A 19,271-nucleotide genomic window follows, 5' to 3' on the forward strand; every position below is an offset into this window, starting at 1 on the left:
GCTAATATAGCACATTTAATAATACTTGTTGACTACAATAATTAAAGCTCTTACAAACTGCTACATAAAAATGTTACTCTTGTTAATTACTGAATTACTGAAAATAAAAATACATGCTGGTACCTTTGTTTTCTTGCACCTTTAAAATAAACACTCCACAAATCTGTAAGAATTATAGAAGTCTTGAGGCTTAATGTAGGATTTTTCAAATATTTGCATAATTTCTGCTAAACTGCCATGCACAAATATATCAAAACAAAAAAGACACAAAATTACCCATAAAAGTTGGTAAAAGAATTTATTACGTGGCTTAGGTAGGTTTTTGCATTCTACTAACAGAAAAGCATTTTCCACACCTTATTCAACCTAACAAATTATATATTTGTGATTTTATCTACATCGCTGCAGTATTACACTATTGAAAACCTTCCTTTCAAATGTACTTTGGTGCAATTATACAGTAGATATCTCTGCCTTCAGAAAATAAAACATTCTCAGTCTAAACTCAAAACGGAATAAAGACATCAATACCAAGTTTGTGCACCACTTGGTAAAAGATTGCAATAAAAATCAAAAGAGTATGCTGCTTAACATATAAAGAAGATGAGCCATCTGCCACAGTTTCAGTCAAACCTTTGTAGGAATGATTTAGCATCTGGGTTTATTTTTACTGCAGTTTTCACATATGATAGGTGGAATTGTACCACAAAGAATAGTCTCATTTGTACAAGAGACTCAAATATTGGACTCTAGCACAGGAAATATCTCTTGGGGTTTAGTAATATACAAACTGATAGAAAAGAAAATTGCCTTAAGAAAAATTTCACAATTGACTAAACATCTGAAACATTTTTATCACAGCTTTCATATATTAAAAAAGTTTCCTCCAGAGATGAAGCGTATTGATGAAATGAAACCTAGTCACTATCATCTGACCCATGTTCTGAGCCTCTATCTGAGGCCTCATTGTTGGATCCCTCTGGTTCCGATTCATTTCCAGAGCCTTGGCCAGAACCCTCATTATCAGATCCTCTCTCTGATTCGTGGTCTGATTCGGCACTTGGAGAAGCTGGGCGAGAGTCGTTCTCAGAAACTCCTGAGCGGCTTCTCCCTGACTGCACAGATTCATTGTCAGACTGCTCAGAACCGGAGGGCCTTCTCTTTCTGGATGGCTGGTCACTGTCTGAGTCCTGATCTGACCGCTGTCTTCGTGGCCTCCGGGGACTGCCGGCCTCGCTGCCAGACTTGTTCTGGTTCTCATCAGAATCACTCTCTGATGAGGCATGTTTCTTTCGCTGTTCGTCCTCGTCTGAGTCACTGTTGCTGTTGCTGTTCCTGGGATGTCTGGCAAAGATGATCATTGGTTAGAAGCTGAGGATTCTGGCTAACTGGGGCCTTGATGAGCAGAGAATGTACTTTTAAAACATAAGGGCATTTAATATTCTATTTCTTGACCCAAGTAGTGGTTACACAGGTATCATTTTGTGATACTTGTTTTGTGTACTATTCTGTAAATGTGATATATTTCACAATTCAAAAAGGTTTAAAAAGGAAAAAAAGATAAGGCACTTTAGCTACAAGTCAAAATATAAACTGGGATGGTGATTCACTGGGCACTTTTAATCAGAATGAAGCATTTCCCAATTTCATATATAAAATTATGAAAAGGAAGGGATACATTTGTTTATCTTTGTAAGCAAATTAACAGCAACAAAGGTGAAATCCAGGATCTCAACTGGATTGAAGACTTTGAAGAATTAACCCTTTTCCAAAGGCAGAAAAGGGTTTCAAAGGATATTTCCCTGTCCTATTGCCATCGGTGCTAATAGGTACCTGAAGAGTGAGGTCATTATTCCTGTCCTAAGATTTGCTACCGCACTAGGTCTCCTCCACCATGACCAGACTTGCTCAAGATAGGGAACTGGGGCTAAAGGGGCCCTTTGGTTTATTTGCCTTTGCTCCCAAGCTCTCCCCTCTACTTCTCAGTTGATATGTGAAAGGAAAGGGGAAGTCACGCTTATGCTTAGAATGGTGGCAGCACCCTCAGAGTCTTGGTCTCCTGGAGGCTCTGAGGAAAGAACATTCCCTTAACCACTGTGACCGCTCCTTTGGAGCAGACACACTTCTCTGGCACCTTCCTTAGTTCTGGTTTTCATGACAGATGTTCCAGTAAAGGAATACTGAATCCCAGAGTTCGGTCTAGGAACGGTGAGGGAGGTGAAATATATTACTCTCTTTCTGTATAAATATTAAAGACCTGTGGGTCTTCCCTGGGATCCAATTCACTCCATTCCATCTCGCCAAATAAGCAAACACACTTTATGATGGTCAGGACAAAGCTTAATTGATGCAAGTGGCTCAAACAAACTTGGCCTTGACTTCAGGTACAGATTTGGAAGCAGCTCAGCATCTCACAATGGACCTTTCTGCCAACACATTTAACAGTGCTCAGTCTTTGAAAACCATGTATTTCATTACACTGATCATGCACATCTCTAAACAGACCTGGATAACACCATGGGACAAGGGCTAAACAGTGCTTTACAGAAAAACAATCCAGATGTGTCAGCCGGTGCCTTCAGAGAAAAAGGGAACTGCAAATCTTTTTTGTTTTTGTTTATTTTGTTTTTATAAAATTTCTGTAGTGATGGAGTCTCACTGTGTTGCCCAGGCTAGTCTCAAACTTCTGGCCTCAAGTGATCCTCCTGCCTCAGTCTCCCAAAGTGCTGGGATTATAGGCGTGAGCCACCTCACCTAGCCAGAACTGCAAATCTGGTTCTTTATAAATTACCACCCTATGAGTCCAATCCCCACTAGAAGCCTTAGCCTCCTCAACATGCTAACCTCTGCCTCAGGAATCCCAATTCTTCTAAGACTCAACTCAAACACCCTTTCTTTTGGAAAAAAACATCTCTTACAACTCCTACCGCCACCCAAACTCAAGACTAGGTATGGTTCCTGGAGAGCAATAATGCAAATTCACATGATAATGTTAATCCAACTATAATGTGGGTTTTTTGTTGTTGTTGTTGTTTTTGACAAGAGTCTCACTCTGTTGCCCAGACTGGAGTGCAGTGGTGCCATCATGGCTTACTTCAACCTCTGCCTCCTGGTTTCAAGCGATTCTTGTCCCTCAACCTCCCTAGTAGCTGGGATTACAGGCACACACCACCATGCCTGGTTAACTTTTGTACTTTTAGTAGGGATGGGGTTTCGCCATGTTAGCCAGGCTGGTCTCAAACTCCTGGCCTCAGGTGATACACCCACCTTGGCCTCTCAAAGTGCTGGGATTACAGGTGTGAGCCACTGCACCCAGTCTACAACATGGTTTTGGTTTATCTGTTCTTCACCACTGCCTGAAGCAGAAATTCCTTGGAGAATTTATGGGCCTATCTTTTCTCTCTGTCTTACCAGCACTTATACTATCCCACACTGGATGTTCAAATGTCTGTTGAATGAATAAATGAAAACGATGGCTACAGAAGAACACACTGTAGTACAGTATTAAGAGACCTGGTTGAGAAATCCAAATGGGGGACAACTTGAGCTTGAAGGGCAAGCTTAGGACAAATGATTTTATGCTTCACTGGGTGGGCCATGAACTAAAGAAGAGTCTTGCGGAAGGAGTCTAGGATAAGTCCTCCATGGAGCAGGTACTGTTGACTTACCACTGCACAACAGGGGAGGAAACAGTCAAGAAACAGGCTATCTCTCAACACGGAGAAACCCTGTCTCTACTAAAAATACAAAATTAGCCGGGTGTGGTGGCGCATGCCTGTAAACCCAGCTACTCAGGAGGCTGAGGCAGAAGAATCACTTGGACCCAGGAGGTGGAAGTTGTGGTGAGCCAAGATCGTGCCATTGCACTCCAGCCTGGGCAATGAGAGCAAAATTCCATCTCAAAAATAAATAAATAAATAAACAAATAAATAAAAAGAAATAGCCTATCTCCATATGACCAGGACTTGGCTACCTGTAACACTTTTAGTGTGTCAACAGTAGGGCAGCAAAATGATACATTTTATTTAGAAGGATGTCATCTAGGAAATTTCAGCTAACATCCATGAAGAAATGAGATTTCAAAAAAGGTTTTCTTCTTTGACAGAAAAGATGTAGTAGGACAAAATGACAAGTTAAACTTTCTTCCAGCTCTCAGATTCTAAGAAGCTGGGGAGAAGACATTTCGGCACAGCAACACTCCCAGTTATCTATTTCCTCCAATTTTCAAGTCTGTCCCTACCCCTCTTATTATTTGTAAATAAAAAGAAAGAAAAGTATATTTTTCTAGTATAGACAGGTAGATTAGTCATCACTTTTGATTTATCTACATCATGAGAAGAATTTACAAAGAGAAAATATCCTACCCTTCATCAGCAATTTTAAGTTTATCCTCATCCGAAGAGTCATCACTTGATGAAATTATGGCTTTGGATTTTATTTTTCCCTTCATTGATGGAGGCAGACGTTCCGGCTTGGGCTAAAGAATGTCAAACATAATAGATTTGTCAAGACGCTTACATTAGGCCATCTTGTTAAATTGGGTTTGCATTACAATGATACAATCAAACAGCCACTGATGAACTTTGAAAACGAGCATTCGTGCTTGAGAAAGCTGCAAGGAAAGAATGTATTCTAGTGCAATCTTTCATGTCTACCAGGAGACAGAAAAACACACTACTATAAACTTACAGCCTTTTTCTTCTCTGCTCTTGGTGGACGTCGTTTTTTCTGTTTGGGGCCATTTTCTGTTTCATCATCATCAGATCCTTCTTCTCCCTTCGGAAGTCTTAAATAGTGAACACCAAGAGAGTTTGTCAAGAGCCTACCTATAAAGTTGCAGACTACTTTGCCATTACATTATTATTCATTCTGAATCCTCTTATATATGGGTGCTGTCCTCAATTATACTGTACACTCCTCAAGGGCAAAAGATATAACTTACTCTTGCTGCACATGGCTCAGAAATCTGTAAAACGATGTATTTATGCAATGTCTGCTGATTAATTTAGTCACTGCTGAGGTCTCATTAATTTGCATTTGAATCTTGCACTTGGTGGAGTGATAGAGAACATGAGAAAAGACACAGGCTCCTGACTTCAACATCTTTCCCCTCCTCTTCCTTCTTTCCCAACTACTGATTCCAGGCCTGCTACTCATATCCTCACCACAGCTTCAATTTCACAAGTCTGTGTCTTAATGAATTATCAGGTTCTTTCCCAAATACAGTCGGCCAAAGGTTGGGAAGGGCAGTCTAGATAAGATAGCTGAATGGAGGTTCCTGGACAGGATAGCACAGTAAGAGAGGGGCAAAGTAGCTTAGGAGGCACCTCCACATAAGAAATGGGTAGGGCATCCTTGATCTTAACAGCAGAGAACACTGAGTGGTTTTACAGGTGCTTTCACACACATTCACATCTTATGCATTGAGCAAAAACCATGAGGTAGGCATTGCTGTTACCAACAACAGAGAGGAAACTGAAGCTTAGTGATTTTTCCAAGATTGCACATGCACAGTTAGTGTGGACACAATCCAGGTCTTATTCTAAATCACATGTTTTCCAATAAATATTTAGAGACACAAGAAAGGCAATTATGACTAACTTGTAGCTCTTAGAAGGAAAGCTGTGGAGATGTATGGAAATCCCAGGTACTCAGTGGATTTTGTACTGGGGTCTATCTTAGAATTAAAGTAGGAAGTGGGGGCACAAAAAGCTTCACTGTTTGGATCAAGTGTTCATAAATTCTAAACATCAAAAGATTCAGAAGGTAAAAGGTCTTTCACCACTTTTACGAGGTTACTTAAAACACATTAATGATGACATTACCTTCTCCTCTTTTTCTTCTTTCTCTCACCACCCTCCTCATCTTCACCTTCTTGTTCACTGCCACTACCCTTTCTTCTCTTCTTCTTTTTGGATATAGGTAGGTCATCATCAGTGTCATCATTGACAAATTCATCAAACTCTCCTCCCTTCTTAGAACGCTAAAATCCAAACAAGCCTACAGTCAGTTATTTCCTGGTTGGTGGAATGTGGTTAGAATGCTAAGGTACAGAAAGGGGTCATATCCTATCAGTCATTTGACAATGAAGGATTTTTTTTTTTTTTTTTTTTTGAGATGAAGTCTCACTCTTTTGCCCAGGTAGGAGTGCAGTGGGGCAATCTCGGCTCACTGCAACCTCTGCCTCTTGGGTTCAAGTGATTCTTGTGCCTCAGCCTCCCAAGTAGCTGGGACTACAGGCATGCATCACTATACCTGGCTAATTTCTGTACTTTTTAGTAGAGATATGGACCGTGTTGGTTAAGCTGGTCTCAAACTCCTAACCTCAAGTGATCTGCCCACCTTGGCCTCCCAAAGTGCTAGGATTACAGGCATGAGTCACTGTGTCTGGCCCAAATGAAGGATCTTTTACTAAGTCACGTGGAAAAGGTTCTTGGCTAGGCCCATATTTTAAAGACTTCTAATTGAGATGAAAGTCTCAACCAGTTAAAACTTTGCAAAAATCAACTATTTAAAAGACAACTACAAGGTAAAATATACTTAGCTAACCTTGGAATGCATTGCTAAATACTGGATACCATTGAAATCATTCTCTGTGTTGGAAGACTGTCTCTTAACAAAAGAGGAAGTCAAAACTAGTAAGTACAGAAGGAATTTAACCAATTATCCTCATTTCTCAAAGTCAAAAGACAGAGACTGAGGTCACTCGTGCTAGCAGGAATTATATCTTACCCGTCCTCCACCACCACCTCTTTTCTTCTCTTTTGTTGCTTCAGTCTCACCAGTAAACATAAGAATATTTTTGGTCTTCTCCACATACTGGGCCCGCTGTTCCAAAAGTTTCTTTTGCTCTTCCTTTTCTCTGAGACGTTTCTCTTCCTATGAGGAAAAATGGTAGAAAAGAAACACCACTGAAAATTTTCTTATGATGAAAAATTAGGCTACCATCCTAAGTAGAGGACTTCTCTTTTTTTGTTTTGAGACGGAGTCTCACTCTGTTGCCTGGACTGGAGTACAGTGGTGCAATCTTGGCTCACAGCAACCTTGGCCTCCTAGGTTCAAGTGATTCTTCTGCCTCAGTTTCCCAAGTAGCTGGGATTACAGGTGTGTGCCACCACTCCTGGCTAATTTTTGTATTTTTAGTAGAGATAGGGTTTCACTATGTTGGCCAGGCTAGTGTTGAACTCCTGACCTCAAGTGAGCTGCCCTCCACCCACCTCAGCCTCCCAAAGTGTTGTGATTAGAGGCGTCAGCCACCACACCTGGCAGAGGACTTTTTTTTTAAACATACAAAGTGTATGCATGCACACAATTAATTCCAGTATAACTGGAAAATACAAGATACCTGTTCTTTAAGAAGTTTCTGCCTTAACAGTTCCTTTTCTTGCTCTTGCTTGGCCCGCAACTCCCGCTCTTCTTCATCTTGTTTGCGTGCCCGGGCCACATGGTACTGGGCCTGGCTCAGTAAGTCAGAACACTGCCTAGAACATTCCAGGTTTAGAGAAACATGAATGCAACTACTATATTGAAAAACTCAGCACATCTATTTTCCTTACACAAATTAAAAAATCTGAAGCAGGACCATTAGCTGATCTATGTGAAGTCTTTTTTTTAAAAAAATGTTTTTTTCTTTTTTTTTTCTTGAGACGGAGTTTTGCTCTTGTTGCCCAGGCTAGAGTGCAATGGTGCTATCTTGGCTCACCGCAACCTCTGCCTCCCGGGTTCAAGCGATTCTCCTACCTCAGCCTCCTGAGTAGCTGGGAATACAGGTGTACACCACCACGCCTGGCTAATTTTGTATTTTTAGTAGAGATGGGGTTTCTCCATGTTGGTCACGCTGCCCTCGAACTCCTGACCTCAGGTGATTTGCCCACCTCGGCCTCCCAAAGTGCTGGGATTACAGGTGTGAGCCACTGCACCCAGTCAAAAATAATAATTTATTTTTTGCATTACAAATCCCACACTATACCAAAGTATGAAGTCTTAATTAGCAAAATTAACTTAGTTTATTATAAGCCAATACTGCCAACTATGTTAAGCTTCCAAACTATAAATATCCTCTGAAAGCACAGCTAAAAAGATTTCCAACATTATCTTTCCATATAACTCAGAGTCGTGAATTTTATCTTGACTAGGCTGACACAGTTGACATAAGTAAAATAGAAAAGTATTTCCCCCACAACTCAAGTACTTGTTCTAAGGCAATTTGCCCAGTTCCCTGAAAGGAAAAAATCCTGGTAAAGATTAGAAAGTCCCCAAGAGAAGTGTGAAAGACTGACCTGTGGAAGGTCAGGAACCTCTGTTCCCTACTGTGTCACTTTACCAGCCCACGCAAACATCACTGCCTCACCCAAAGTCACCTTCCATAAATAGTAACATTACCTGGCTTCTGTAGCAGCAAGGGCCAAATCAAATCTCATTTTATCTCCCACTTTACTCAAATAACTGAAGTATCTAGATGAAATGAAAAAATACTTTACTTTAAAAAAAAGAGATTGTAATGAAATAAAGCCCTTAAAAAAATCAACCTGTTCTACAAAACCTGAGAATAGGTTTGCATATTAACTGATTTACACAAATTTATGCCACTCATTACATTTAATAGACACGTTCATCAAGATGGTCTAAGTTATATTTAATATTATCAGTAAATTCACAAATAACCACAAATCAATTCAAGCAATGACTATTTATTAAACATGAAATTTACTGAATATGTCAGGATGGAGGTTAGGGGGCTCAGGCCATGAAAGCACTTATAATTTACCAGGCAAGGCAAGAATTGTTAAATAAGAATACAAATAAAGTTGGACAAAACCTGAAGAGATGACAGGTTTTAATTTCACCACACACTGAATCACCATATAAATACTATATGGTTAAATAAATTTTGAGCTGAACTGAATAAAACTATTAAGCATTATTTAAGAGGTAAAACCTGAATCCTAGTTCAATGAAAATCAACATCCCATTAAAAGACACATTGGTGTAAAATGGAAAACCAACGTTAAGTGTCTAAAAAATTTCACATGTGTAAAATGCTGGGTCACATTACTGTCAGATTAATGAAAAATCTATGGCAAGTTTGCAAAGCTAGCCAGCCAGTCCTACAGGTTGAGCTACAAGATCCAAATCTGGCAGGATCCTGACTATAGTTTGGCACCACCTGGTGGCATCAGCTGTCTGCTTTGGCTTAACTATTGCTGGAATGATTCCAATAGACCACCTTTAGAAGTAAGTGATTTTCAGCAGCTTGAGACAAACAGTTTTAAACAAATAAAGCATTTCAGACAAAATCGGGAGCGTTCAAGATGGTATGGTCATAGTCCAAACAAAGCATTTAATAGGCTGTTTCTACAAAATCTTTACCTATGTGCAAGCTCCAGTTCTTTCACAGCATTAAGGACTTCCTTCAGATTACTTTTTTCATCTTTCAGGACAGAGGTAGCTAATCTTTGTAGGACCAAGGCCACATTAAACATAAGAACTGTATCACTGGGTGCCACATGTCTAGCCTGTGAATAAAAAATAAATATTTCATATGGTCAAGTGACATGAAAAGGATTTTAGACAGCAGAGTATTATTTAGTAGGTATGTGAACATGCATAACAAAGAATTACAAAATACAATGTAGCACAGAAATGGATGGGAATAATAGTCTCCTTTTTACCTTTAGCAAAGTCTGTTTGCATTCCTGTAACTTGCCACACTTGAAGAGGGCCCGTGCCAAATAGAGCACAACTTCAGTGTTTTGGTGCTTATAGAACTTTCTGAGGCAGTTTTCATACTACAAAAAAAGAAAAAAGTTAATTAAAACACAACAAAGAATACATGACATTTTCATTTTGTAGCAAAATGGCACTGCAATTTTAAAGCTCTGTAAAAAGGTATTTTACCCTTTGAATGGTTAATTTCAAAGAATAATTTGGGGAATGATTTTTGACATTCATCAGGATACATTTTGATAACATAAAAACCTGACCATTAGAAAAACTAGATGCTTGAAATGATTTCTTTCCATTTGAAATGTGGACCAACACTGAAAGAAGGGGTAAACAGATTGGAAAGTCTTTTTCATATTTTTAGCAATACTATCTAGAATCAGCTTATTGACCACTGATTAGAAGTCATATACCTGTGTCCTTTGGGTTTTACTGTCTATACCTTTCTTAACAATTGGCAGGACATACCTACTGGCAATGAGCACAAGGAGTCTTACAGTTCTGATTGTTAACTTCTTGGTAAAACCAATACAATACTAGCGTTAACTGTGACATGAACATAGCACTTTTTGACCACGGAATACCTCTTGTCATACATAAGTAAGACCTTTTTCATGAAAAATGGTTAAGACAGGTTTTTCCTGAATATCCCTAGTAATTTGCATTTATAAAAGGCAACATTATTATTCAGGAGATCAGGAAGGCCAACGTCACAAAACACAGCCTCTGAAGCTACCATATACAATCTGGGTTTTGTGAGTTTCTGTGATTATCGACTTTCCAATACTCTGAATACTGATAATAACCCACCCATTTTAGAAAAAGGTAAACCACTTCTCAGAGCCTGGATTGCTCTTTTCTTCTACTTTTTGTAAGCTTTTCCTTTCTGACCATAATATATCCCAGAGAGCCGAAGATCCTTTTTACTTTTTAATGTTATGGATGCTGAGTATGACTTTTATTTCAAACTCAAGCACTCAACAAATGTAAGCATAAAAAAAATCCTACAGTCATTAAATCTTATCCCTGTTTTCTTTTTTCTTTTTCCCCGAGACAGAGTCTTGCTTTGTCACCCAGGCTGGAGTGCAGTGGTGCGATCTCGGCTTACTGCAACCTCCGCCTCCCTGGTTCAAGCAATTCTCCTGCTTCAGCCTCCCCAGTAGCTGGGATTATAGGCACGTGCTACCATGCCCAGCTAATTTTTGTATTTTTAGTAGACAGGGTTTCACCAAGTTGGCCAGGCTGGTCTTGAACTCCTGACCTCATCATCCATCCGCCTCGACCACCTCGACCTCCCAAAGTGCTGGGATTACAGATGTAAGCCACCATGCCTGGCCCGTTTTCTTTTAAATAAGTCATTTAACCTTTCTGAAACTCACAGTTCAGTTTCAGAAACTGAATATACAAATGAATATTAAATCCTACTACTTACTGGGTATTACTAATATGCTAGGCATGCTAGTGCCAAGTAGTTTTCATACTGGATCCTCACACAATTCTATGAAGTTAGGGTACAATTATCTCCATTTTATAGATAGGAAAACTGGCTCAGAAGGGATGTCCCTTGCCTGAGGCATGTAATTAATGGTGGAACCAGGACTCCCATCTCTGTCTGGATACCAAAGCCTGGCCTTAGCATTATATAATTATAAATCTCTAAATAGACACAGTATCACAAGAGATAGCATGCAGTTCCATGACAGGGCCAGAATGGCTAAGAAAATATCTGCTCAACAATGAACAAGAGATAAAAATATCTTGAAAGAGAAGCTATTACCATCTGAACGGCGCTGATGTACTGCTTTTGCTCCACATAGATGTGTGCTAAGTTCAACCACACATCACTAATATCTGCTGTTGCCTCTCTTACTTGGGCAAATACATCACGAGCTTCACGAAAATATCCTTTGTGGGCCAAAACAGCTCCTAAAGATAGAAAAAGGTTCACGCTTAAGAATTTTCTAATTGGAGCCAGAAAAACAACTAAAAATTATATTTTAAAACAACTACATTGATCACATTTTAAGAAAAATTCTGATTTACAAACATTCCTCTGAAAATATTCATTTAAAACAAATTGTCATAGGTACTCAAGTTTTATAATTACCTATGCCATTGGCAGCATACAGATTCTTTGCATCATTTCTGAGTACTTGTTTGTAGATGGCCAGAGCACGATCTTGATGACGCTTTTCCTATAGAAACAAGCACTCTTAAAAAAGATTCAAACAAGAAAGTAGAGTATCAGTTTTGTTTAAAAGGACAAAAAGAGATTACCTTTTCTCGATCTCGGGTGGGCTGATGTAAAGTTTGGAGCCACACGTTGCCAAGGGCTAGCATAGAATAGGTGTCACTCTGTGTGGATGGCTGTTTTAATATCCTCTCAAACTTCTTCTGTCCAGGACCCCATTCTTGTTTTGCCAAGTGAAGATTGCCAATCAAAGACCAAGCATCTGGATGATCCTGAAACATACATATATGAAGAAGGAAAATCTGCAGTTTAGTTTGAGAGAGATCAATCATCTTCCCACAACAGCTGATTACTGAAGAGGTTTACAAGCTATATTATGACAGTGGTTTTCTTTCTTTTGTTTCTTTTTTTTTTTTTTTTGCATGGCAATCCAAATTTATTGAACTACTGATGCTAAGTTATACAAAATTACACCACTTTAATTAAGGCTTTCAGTTTGCATTTGGCCACCTCAAAGTAGTTGTAACTTTAGGTTGGTCAATTTAAATACTGTGGCTCCCCGTTGGATAGACACACAATCTTTACATCCAAACGTTAATGCATACAAAGCAACAAGGCATTGTTAAATAAAACAGCAATACTTACTGCAAATTAGGCCTTGTGACCAATTACATAAGATTAAAATTACTTCCCCACATTCACATCCATAGTACTCGTCCACCATTTAAAATCTCAACCAAAACGTTACACATGTGAAACCATCACTAACAGGCAAAAACACTAAACCTGTATATTTGGTATTGCAAATACACTTATGCATGAGCAAGCAATGGATTCACAATGAGAATCTACAGCTGCAGAAGCCTGAAAATGATTTACAAAAATTGTTAAATCATTAAAAAATTGTTTGAAAATACACACTTCTTGTTGTAGACCCCCACATAACAGTGGTTTTCAAACAGAGTTGATACCCATTAGTGAGTTGTAAAATCAATTTAGTTAGTATTTAGTTATCTACATAGTAAATGCAACAGAACGGAATAAAGTAAAAATATCAGTGTGTCGTCCATTGGCAAAAGCAAATAATGATTTGTGAAACTTTCATTTCAGTTGTTTGTCTACATATACATTTGTGTGTACTAGACTATGATGTGAAATCTATTTCTTTTTGTGGGCCCTCAAAACGTTTAGATGACCTCTATGGTTCCATCCAAAATCCTAAGATACTATGATTCTATAAAGTTCTCTCATATGGTACTAACTAAACTGAAAGTGAAGTAAACTAGAGTAAACACAGGAGCCAGGTCACATTTGTTGAAGTGGAGTGAAGGGACAGGATGGGGGAAGGGAAGAAGGAACAAGGAAGACAATAGGAAAGATTTATATAAAAAACATGGTCCCTATTTATAACATGATTAATAATGCAACCTAATACATTCTTTAGTATCTAATGAGTGAATGAAAACAAAACAAAACAAAACAAAACAAAAAGATGACAAAACCAGGAAGATGTAGCCATTAAAAGGAAAAACTGATTTATGGGGAAGGAAAAGTGAAAATAATTATTTCTCAAACCTAAGAGTTAATATTACCAACCTGATTAATCTGAAGAGCTTCCTTAAACCAATCTGAAGCCTCATAAAAGTTTCCTTTGTCTCTAGCCATGGCTCCTAGGCGCAAATAGCCTGAAAACATATTTGAAAGCTTTATATCCCAAATATTAGCTATAAAGTATCATAATTTTAAAGTCGTACTTTTGAAACAAATTTTTTTCATTAATACGCCATACAAGAAACAAAAAAGTCCCAAAGGTCAATAATCAATCATCAATCCAACAAGTTAAAGAATAATTTTGTCACCAACTAGACTTACTGTCTGAAATCTAAGACTCACCTCTGCCACTCCACTCCCAATTCTAGTTCCCTGGTCTAAGTCCTTATCTCAAGCTAAGTTATTTAAAAAGCTTGGAACTGGCCCATTTCTAATTTCTCTCCAATGCACACCATTGTCAGTTACCTTTTTTTAAAAAAGCTGCTTGTAATATGGCAAAATAGTGAAAGTCTGATGAATAGGTATTACTACTTAGAAGACCTGGGCTCTAACTGGGGTTCTTACATTAAATAACAGTGAAGTGCTACACAAATGTAAGTTGTTGTTTTCTCTAGGAAATGTCACTTCTCTCAAGATACCAATAATGGTTCACTACTGCCTATCAAATCAATTCATATTCAGTCTGGCATTCAACTGAAATCTTGCTTATTTTAAATCACTTTTGCATCCATAACAGCATGACAGGCACTAAGTTAATAGCTCCTGATATGCCGGGCACGGTGGCTCACGCCTGTAATCCCAGCACTTTGGGAGGCCTTGGTGGACAGATCACCTGAGGTCAGGAGTTCGAGACCACTCTGACCAATGTGGCAAAACCCCATCTCTACTAAAAATACAAAAATTAGTCAGGCATGGTGGTGGGCCCCTGTAATCCCAATTACTCGGGAGGCTGAGGCAGGAGAATCGCACCAACCCGGGAGGCAGAGATTGCAGTAAGCCGAGACTGTGACATTGCACTCCAGCCTAGGTGACAGAGCAAGACTCCATCTCACACACACACACATACACACATACACACACACACACACACACACAAAAGCTCCTGATTTACTAGAGTCAAATCATGCTTTAGGTTCTTTTTAAAGAAAGTACAAAAACAAAAACAAAACCCTCATACACACAAATAAAATTAAGTACCCTATGTAAATTATTATTATTTAAAATATAAAGATAGGATCTCACTATTGGGGTTGCTTAGGTTGGTCTCGAACTCCTGGACTCAAGCGATCCCCCTGCCTTGGCCTCCCAAAGTGCTAGGATTCCAGGCATGAGCCACTATGCCAGGCCTAAATTATTTTTTAATTAAAAGCTTTCCATATTTTACAATGTATAGGTTGCAAAACTCAAATTAGGACATTTTAGTAATAATTATTTCAAGGAAAAGCACTTCTCTTTCTCTATAAACATTGCAAAAATGTTCATATGAAATCAAAACAGGATGTTTCAAAGGTAAATGCATTATCAAATATGCCAAGGAGTTGTTAAAAGCCTAACAAAGGTAGTTGACCCACTGAAGATAGTGTAGTCATTGAAATATGGTCCAGTTGGTTTTAGTTGCTTATTTATAGCACAAATGTAAGTAAAGCTGCACCTTTGTTTTAAGGCCACAAATCTGCCCTGGAGAAATGGGGACATCAGAACCTTAAAAATTTCTGACTATCAAATCTAAATTTTTTTTCAGGCTAAATTTTTGCTGCTTTTGTGGGAATGAAGGGATTTCATTACATAAAGAAGTTTAAAATTCTTACAGTCAACATAATTAGGATGTTCGCGTAAGATGTTTTTATACAGTTTTTCTGCTTCATGGAATTCACACATTGCCTCATATAGCCTGGCAAGGTTGTATGATGTGGTCACGGAAATGGCGTTATAGTAATGCTCATCATGTTCCGCTTCTGCTTTTGCACGGTCCAATGATGCCAAAAAATATTTCTATGAGAAAGAAAAATCACACTGTTAAAAGACTTAGTTTATACACTTTTTAAAAAGCCGTGCATTCAACTTGATTCAGTATAAAAGAAGGAAATATTTCTATTTTCCTACCTTAGCCTCCCCTAGGTTTCCAAGTCTAAAATGGAGGGCACCCACATTATTGAGAATCTCTGGGGGGACATCGGCCTGCACTTTCTCCTGCAGGATTCGTGTTGCTGTTCCATAGGCTGAAAGGGCACCCTGTATTTTCATGATTGACAGAAAAAGGTGTAAGTGGAAGAGAAACACTACACCAGGCTTACAAAAAACACATCATATGGGAGATTAAAAAGCATTACTCAAACACCTGTATATCAGTCTGTTCCAAGATTTGTGCCAATTCAATCCAAGCTTCAACATCATCGGGATACTGTTCCGTGACCTTCTTCAAATGGCCCTGGGATAAAAGAGATTGTTAAGCTGAAGTATTCCATGAATAGGTTGTCAAAATTAAAAGTGGGGGCTATTTAAGTTTGTTTAATAAGTCCATTGCTTGTTATCTAAACTGGAACAAGCTCAGCTAACAAAACTGTTTATATCATATTTCTACTAGCAATAACAGGAAATGAGAAATGGAAGTTTTGGGATAACTAACAGTAAACAGCTAAGACTTTAAAAAAAAGACGTACCTTGGCAATATCTCGTTTTTCTTGATCTTCTGAGGCAGCATACAGAGAGCCAAGAATTTTCATAGTTTCATAATTATTAGGATAAGCTTTCAAAACCTTCTCAAAGCATTGAGATGCATTTTCTTTGTCACCTCGATAAATATACATTTGTCCCAAACCAAAAAACGGGAGCACAAAAGAGGAAGAGGCAAACTGTGTGGCTTGATAATAGTACTGAAAAGCTTGGTCATAATCTTCCTAAAGAATGAAAATAAAACAAGACCAATATGAACAAAAGTATTGGAAAGACTTAAAACACCATAAGTAAAAAGATTAGACATTTAGAGAAGTTAAAAAATTACCTGAACATGGAATGATCTAGCTAGCTGATAGCAGCTCTCTGCTTGCATAGCTTCCACTTCTGTATTATGGAATGCATGGAGGGCCAGATGCTGGACTTTACTATAATCCTGAACGAAGATCAGAAAGTCAACTGAGTGAACTCATAAGACTAGCTTGCATAGCTGTTTTATCTTAGACTAACATTTCATTTACCTGTAAGATACATTTCCATCTTCTCCATAAATAATTGCTTTTCAGTGCTTTAACAGTTATAGCCTAATCAATAATTCACTATGAAAGGGTAGTATGTTTCTACAGCCAGAGAGTAAAGCACCGTGGTTAGTCTAAGGTCACATAGCTATTAACCACAGTGCTTTACTCTCTCTGGCTGTAGAAACATACGCTCCTTTCATAGTGAATTATTGACTTTAGACTATTAACTCTTCCTCAATTTACTCATCCACAAAATGGGAATAAGATTACCTACATCATAGAATTACTGGGAAGATTACATAAGTAAATTCATAAAATGCACCTTTTTTTTTTTTTTTGGAGACAGGGTCTCACTCTGTCGCATAGGCTGTAGTGCAATGGTGCCACCATGGCTCACTGCAGCCACGACCTCCCAGGCTCAAGTGATCCTCCCACCTCAGCCTTCTGAGTAACTGAGACTACAGGTATGTGCCACCATGTCCAGCTAATTTGTAAAATTTTTTGTGGAGACGAGGTCTCACTATGTTGCCAGTGCTGGTCTTGAAATCCTGGGCTCAAGCAATCCTCCCACTTCAGCCTCTCAAAGTGCTGGGATTACAGGCGTGAGCCACTAATCTCAGTAGATTTAGTATTTTAAGAAATCTAAAATACCACTGCTTCTACAGAATTAGTGGCAACTTAAAAAATACAACATGATCAACATGCAAAATAAACAAAAACGTCAGTGACTCCTTGTTCCCTACACAGTATGTCCAAATTCTGATATTACACAAATGCTCCACTATCTGAATCCAAAGCACTGCCTACCATAAAAATATTATATACTATTTCATATATTTGTGTGTCTTTCCTTTTTCAACTCTCTAGTGACCTCTTCCTAAAAACCTAGTTCAAAAGCTCTGCAGCCTTGGTGAAAATTCACCTTAGCCACCTGACCACTTCCTCATTTCTCACTTACATTTGTTTACATGGCTGCTTTTTCTATGAAACTGAACTCCTTGAGTACAGAAACCATGTTTTACTCATCTCCACATCACCACCACAGTGTTGGGTACAGTACATAGGGGTCAATAAATATTAAGCAAATAAATGAATAAACAAATGTATGTACCCCCACGTAACTAATACAACAAACTCTATGATTTGGAGGGGGGGAAAAATCTGACATTTTCAAATTTCTTTCCAAGTTTAAAAAAGAAATAAAATATCGATTGCAGTATAGAAAAACAAAAATCAGAATTTAAAAATAAATGATTTCTACCTTTTTGAAGAAAAAGTGATTTGCCAAGTGGTTCAATACCATAGGGTTGCTAGGATCAATAGTATAGGCTCTGGAAAGAAGCTGGACGCCATTTTTAATGGAATCAGCCTAAAAGAAAACATTGCAACAAGGTGGAGTGAAAACAATACTAAATTAGCACTTTTCAAAGTTTTCTTCAGTCACAAGAAATAAGGTTATAAACCCTAAGATCAGACACTAAAACGGATTAGAAGCCTCTTATGATTTTTAAATATCTGTATTGCATTTGTAATTAAATCTCCCTTTTAATCCTTAATTTTTTTGTGTGTCACTTTTTTTTCCCTCTTTTTATTTTCTTGTTCAGTTCTTGCTTGAGACTTATCTACTTTATTAGTCCCTGCCCCTACTTCTCCCACAAAAAAGCCACCTTTGTTTTTATTTATTTATATTCTTTTTTTTTTTTTCAGACAGGATCTCATGTGTTGCCCAGGATGGAGTCACCGCAGCCTTGACCTCCTGGGCTCAAACAACCCTCCCACTTTGATCTCCCAAAGTGTTGGGATTGTAGGTGATAGCCACCATGCCTGGCCTTTACCACCTTTGGTTTTATTGATCCGAGTTGTTTTCTTCATGTGACTGATACTGGTGGATTACCCAACAGCCATTTTATTACTTATCCTAACAGAATCCAGATTTTGTAGCCTGTGAAAATCTTTTGAGTTTAGGAAGGAAAGTTCCCTTCCCTTCTTCCCCAGGCCTGGGAGATGAATCATGACTGACCTACACCAGTCCAGATAATCTATTCCTCTGGCCTAAGGTAGTGGTTCTCAACTGAGGATGAAGTCATGGTTGGTTATCACAACTGGAGGAATGCTACCGGCATTTAGTGGATAGAGGCCAGGGATGCTGTTAAAATAAACATCCTACAATGGAAGGGACAGTTCCCCACAACAAAGAATTATCCAGCCCAAAATGTCAATAGTACTGAGGCTGAGAAACCTGGGCATCCCTGTTTTGGACAATTATACATGAAGGGAAGCATGATGGAGAGCTTCCTTCTCAATAAAAGAAGACAGGGCTTCTCTAAGAGAAAGCCTTTTTTATCCTTTCCCTTTCCTCCCTCTTTATAAGATCAATGTAATAATGAGAAGCTGGAGATGCTGCAGCCATCTTGTGACTATGAGGTGACAGACATGATGAAGAAAGGCTGCACATTAAGGAAGGGAGGACAGAATTATATAAAATCATAGGTTTGATGACAAGGAGCTATCAAATTTGAGACCTTTGACAACTGGTTTAGTAAACAGTAAAAGCTCTTATGTTTAAAGCACTGAGATGTGTTTTTTGTTACTTGCAGTGGAAGCATTCCAAA

General features: G+C 38.5%; 1 protein-coding gene across 1 annotated transcript in view; it reads right to left on the reverse strand.

The window, feature by feature from the left end:
* Positions 1-279: 279 nt before the first annotated feature.
* Positions 280-19,271, reverse strand: part of CTR9 (CTR9 homolog, Paf1/RNA polymerase II complex component) — a 28,817-nt gene continuing 9,825 nt past the window's right edge. The window contains exons 7-25 of the mRNA XM_023189969.3: positions 17,921-18,028; positions 16,467-16,574; positions 16,126-16,362; positions 15,804-15,893; positions 15,569-15,697; positions 15,274-15,457; positions 13,511-13,599; positions 12,001-12,186; positions 11,831-11,918; positions 11,501-11,649; positions 9,672-9,788; positions 9,370-9,515; positions 8,383-8,454; positions 7,346-7,481; positions 6,733-6,879; positions 5,826-5,983; positions 4,690-4,786; positions 4,365-4,477; positions 280-1,344 (exon numbers count right to left, since the gene is read on the reverse strand). Coding sequence (XP_023045737.1) covers positions 918-1,344; positions 4,365-4,477; positions 4,690-4,786; positions 5,826-5,983; positions 6,733-6,879; positions 7,346-7,481; positions 8,383-8,454; positions 9,370-9,515; positions 9,672-9,788; positions 11,501-11,649; positions 11,831-11,918; positions 12,001-12,186; positions 13,511-13,599; positions 15,274-15,457; positions 15,569-15,697; positions 15,804-15,893; positions 16,126-16,362; positions 16,467-16,574; positions 17,921-18,028 — 2,781 coding nt within the window. The 3' untranslated portion in view covers positions 280-917. The remainder of the gene's footprint in view (positions 1,345-4,364; positions 4,478-4,689; positions 4,787-5,825; positions 5,984-6,732; positions 6,880-7,345; positions 7,482-8,382; positions 8,455-9,369; positions 9,516-9,671; positions 9,789-11,500; positions 11,650-11,830; positions 11,919-12,000; positions 12,187-13,510; positions 13,600-15,273; positions 15,458-15,568; positions 15,698-15,803; positions 15,894-16,125; positions 16,363-16,466; positions 16,575-17,920; positions 18,029-19,271) is intronic.

Source organism: Piliocolobus tephrosceles, chromosome 13, assembly GCF_002776525.5.
Source record: "Piliocolobus tephrosceles isolate RC106 chromosome 13, ASM277652v3, whole genome shotgun sequence".
NCBI lineage: Eukaryota > Metazoa > Chordata > Mammalia > Primates > Cercopithecidae > Piliocolobus > Piliocolobus tephrosceles.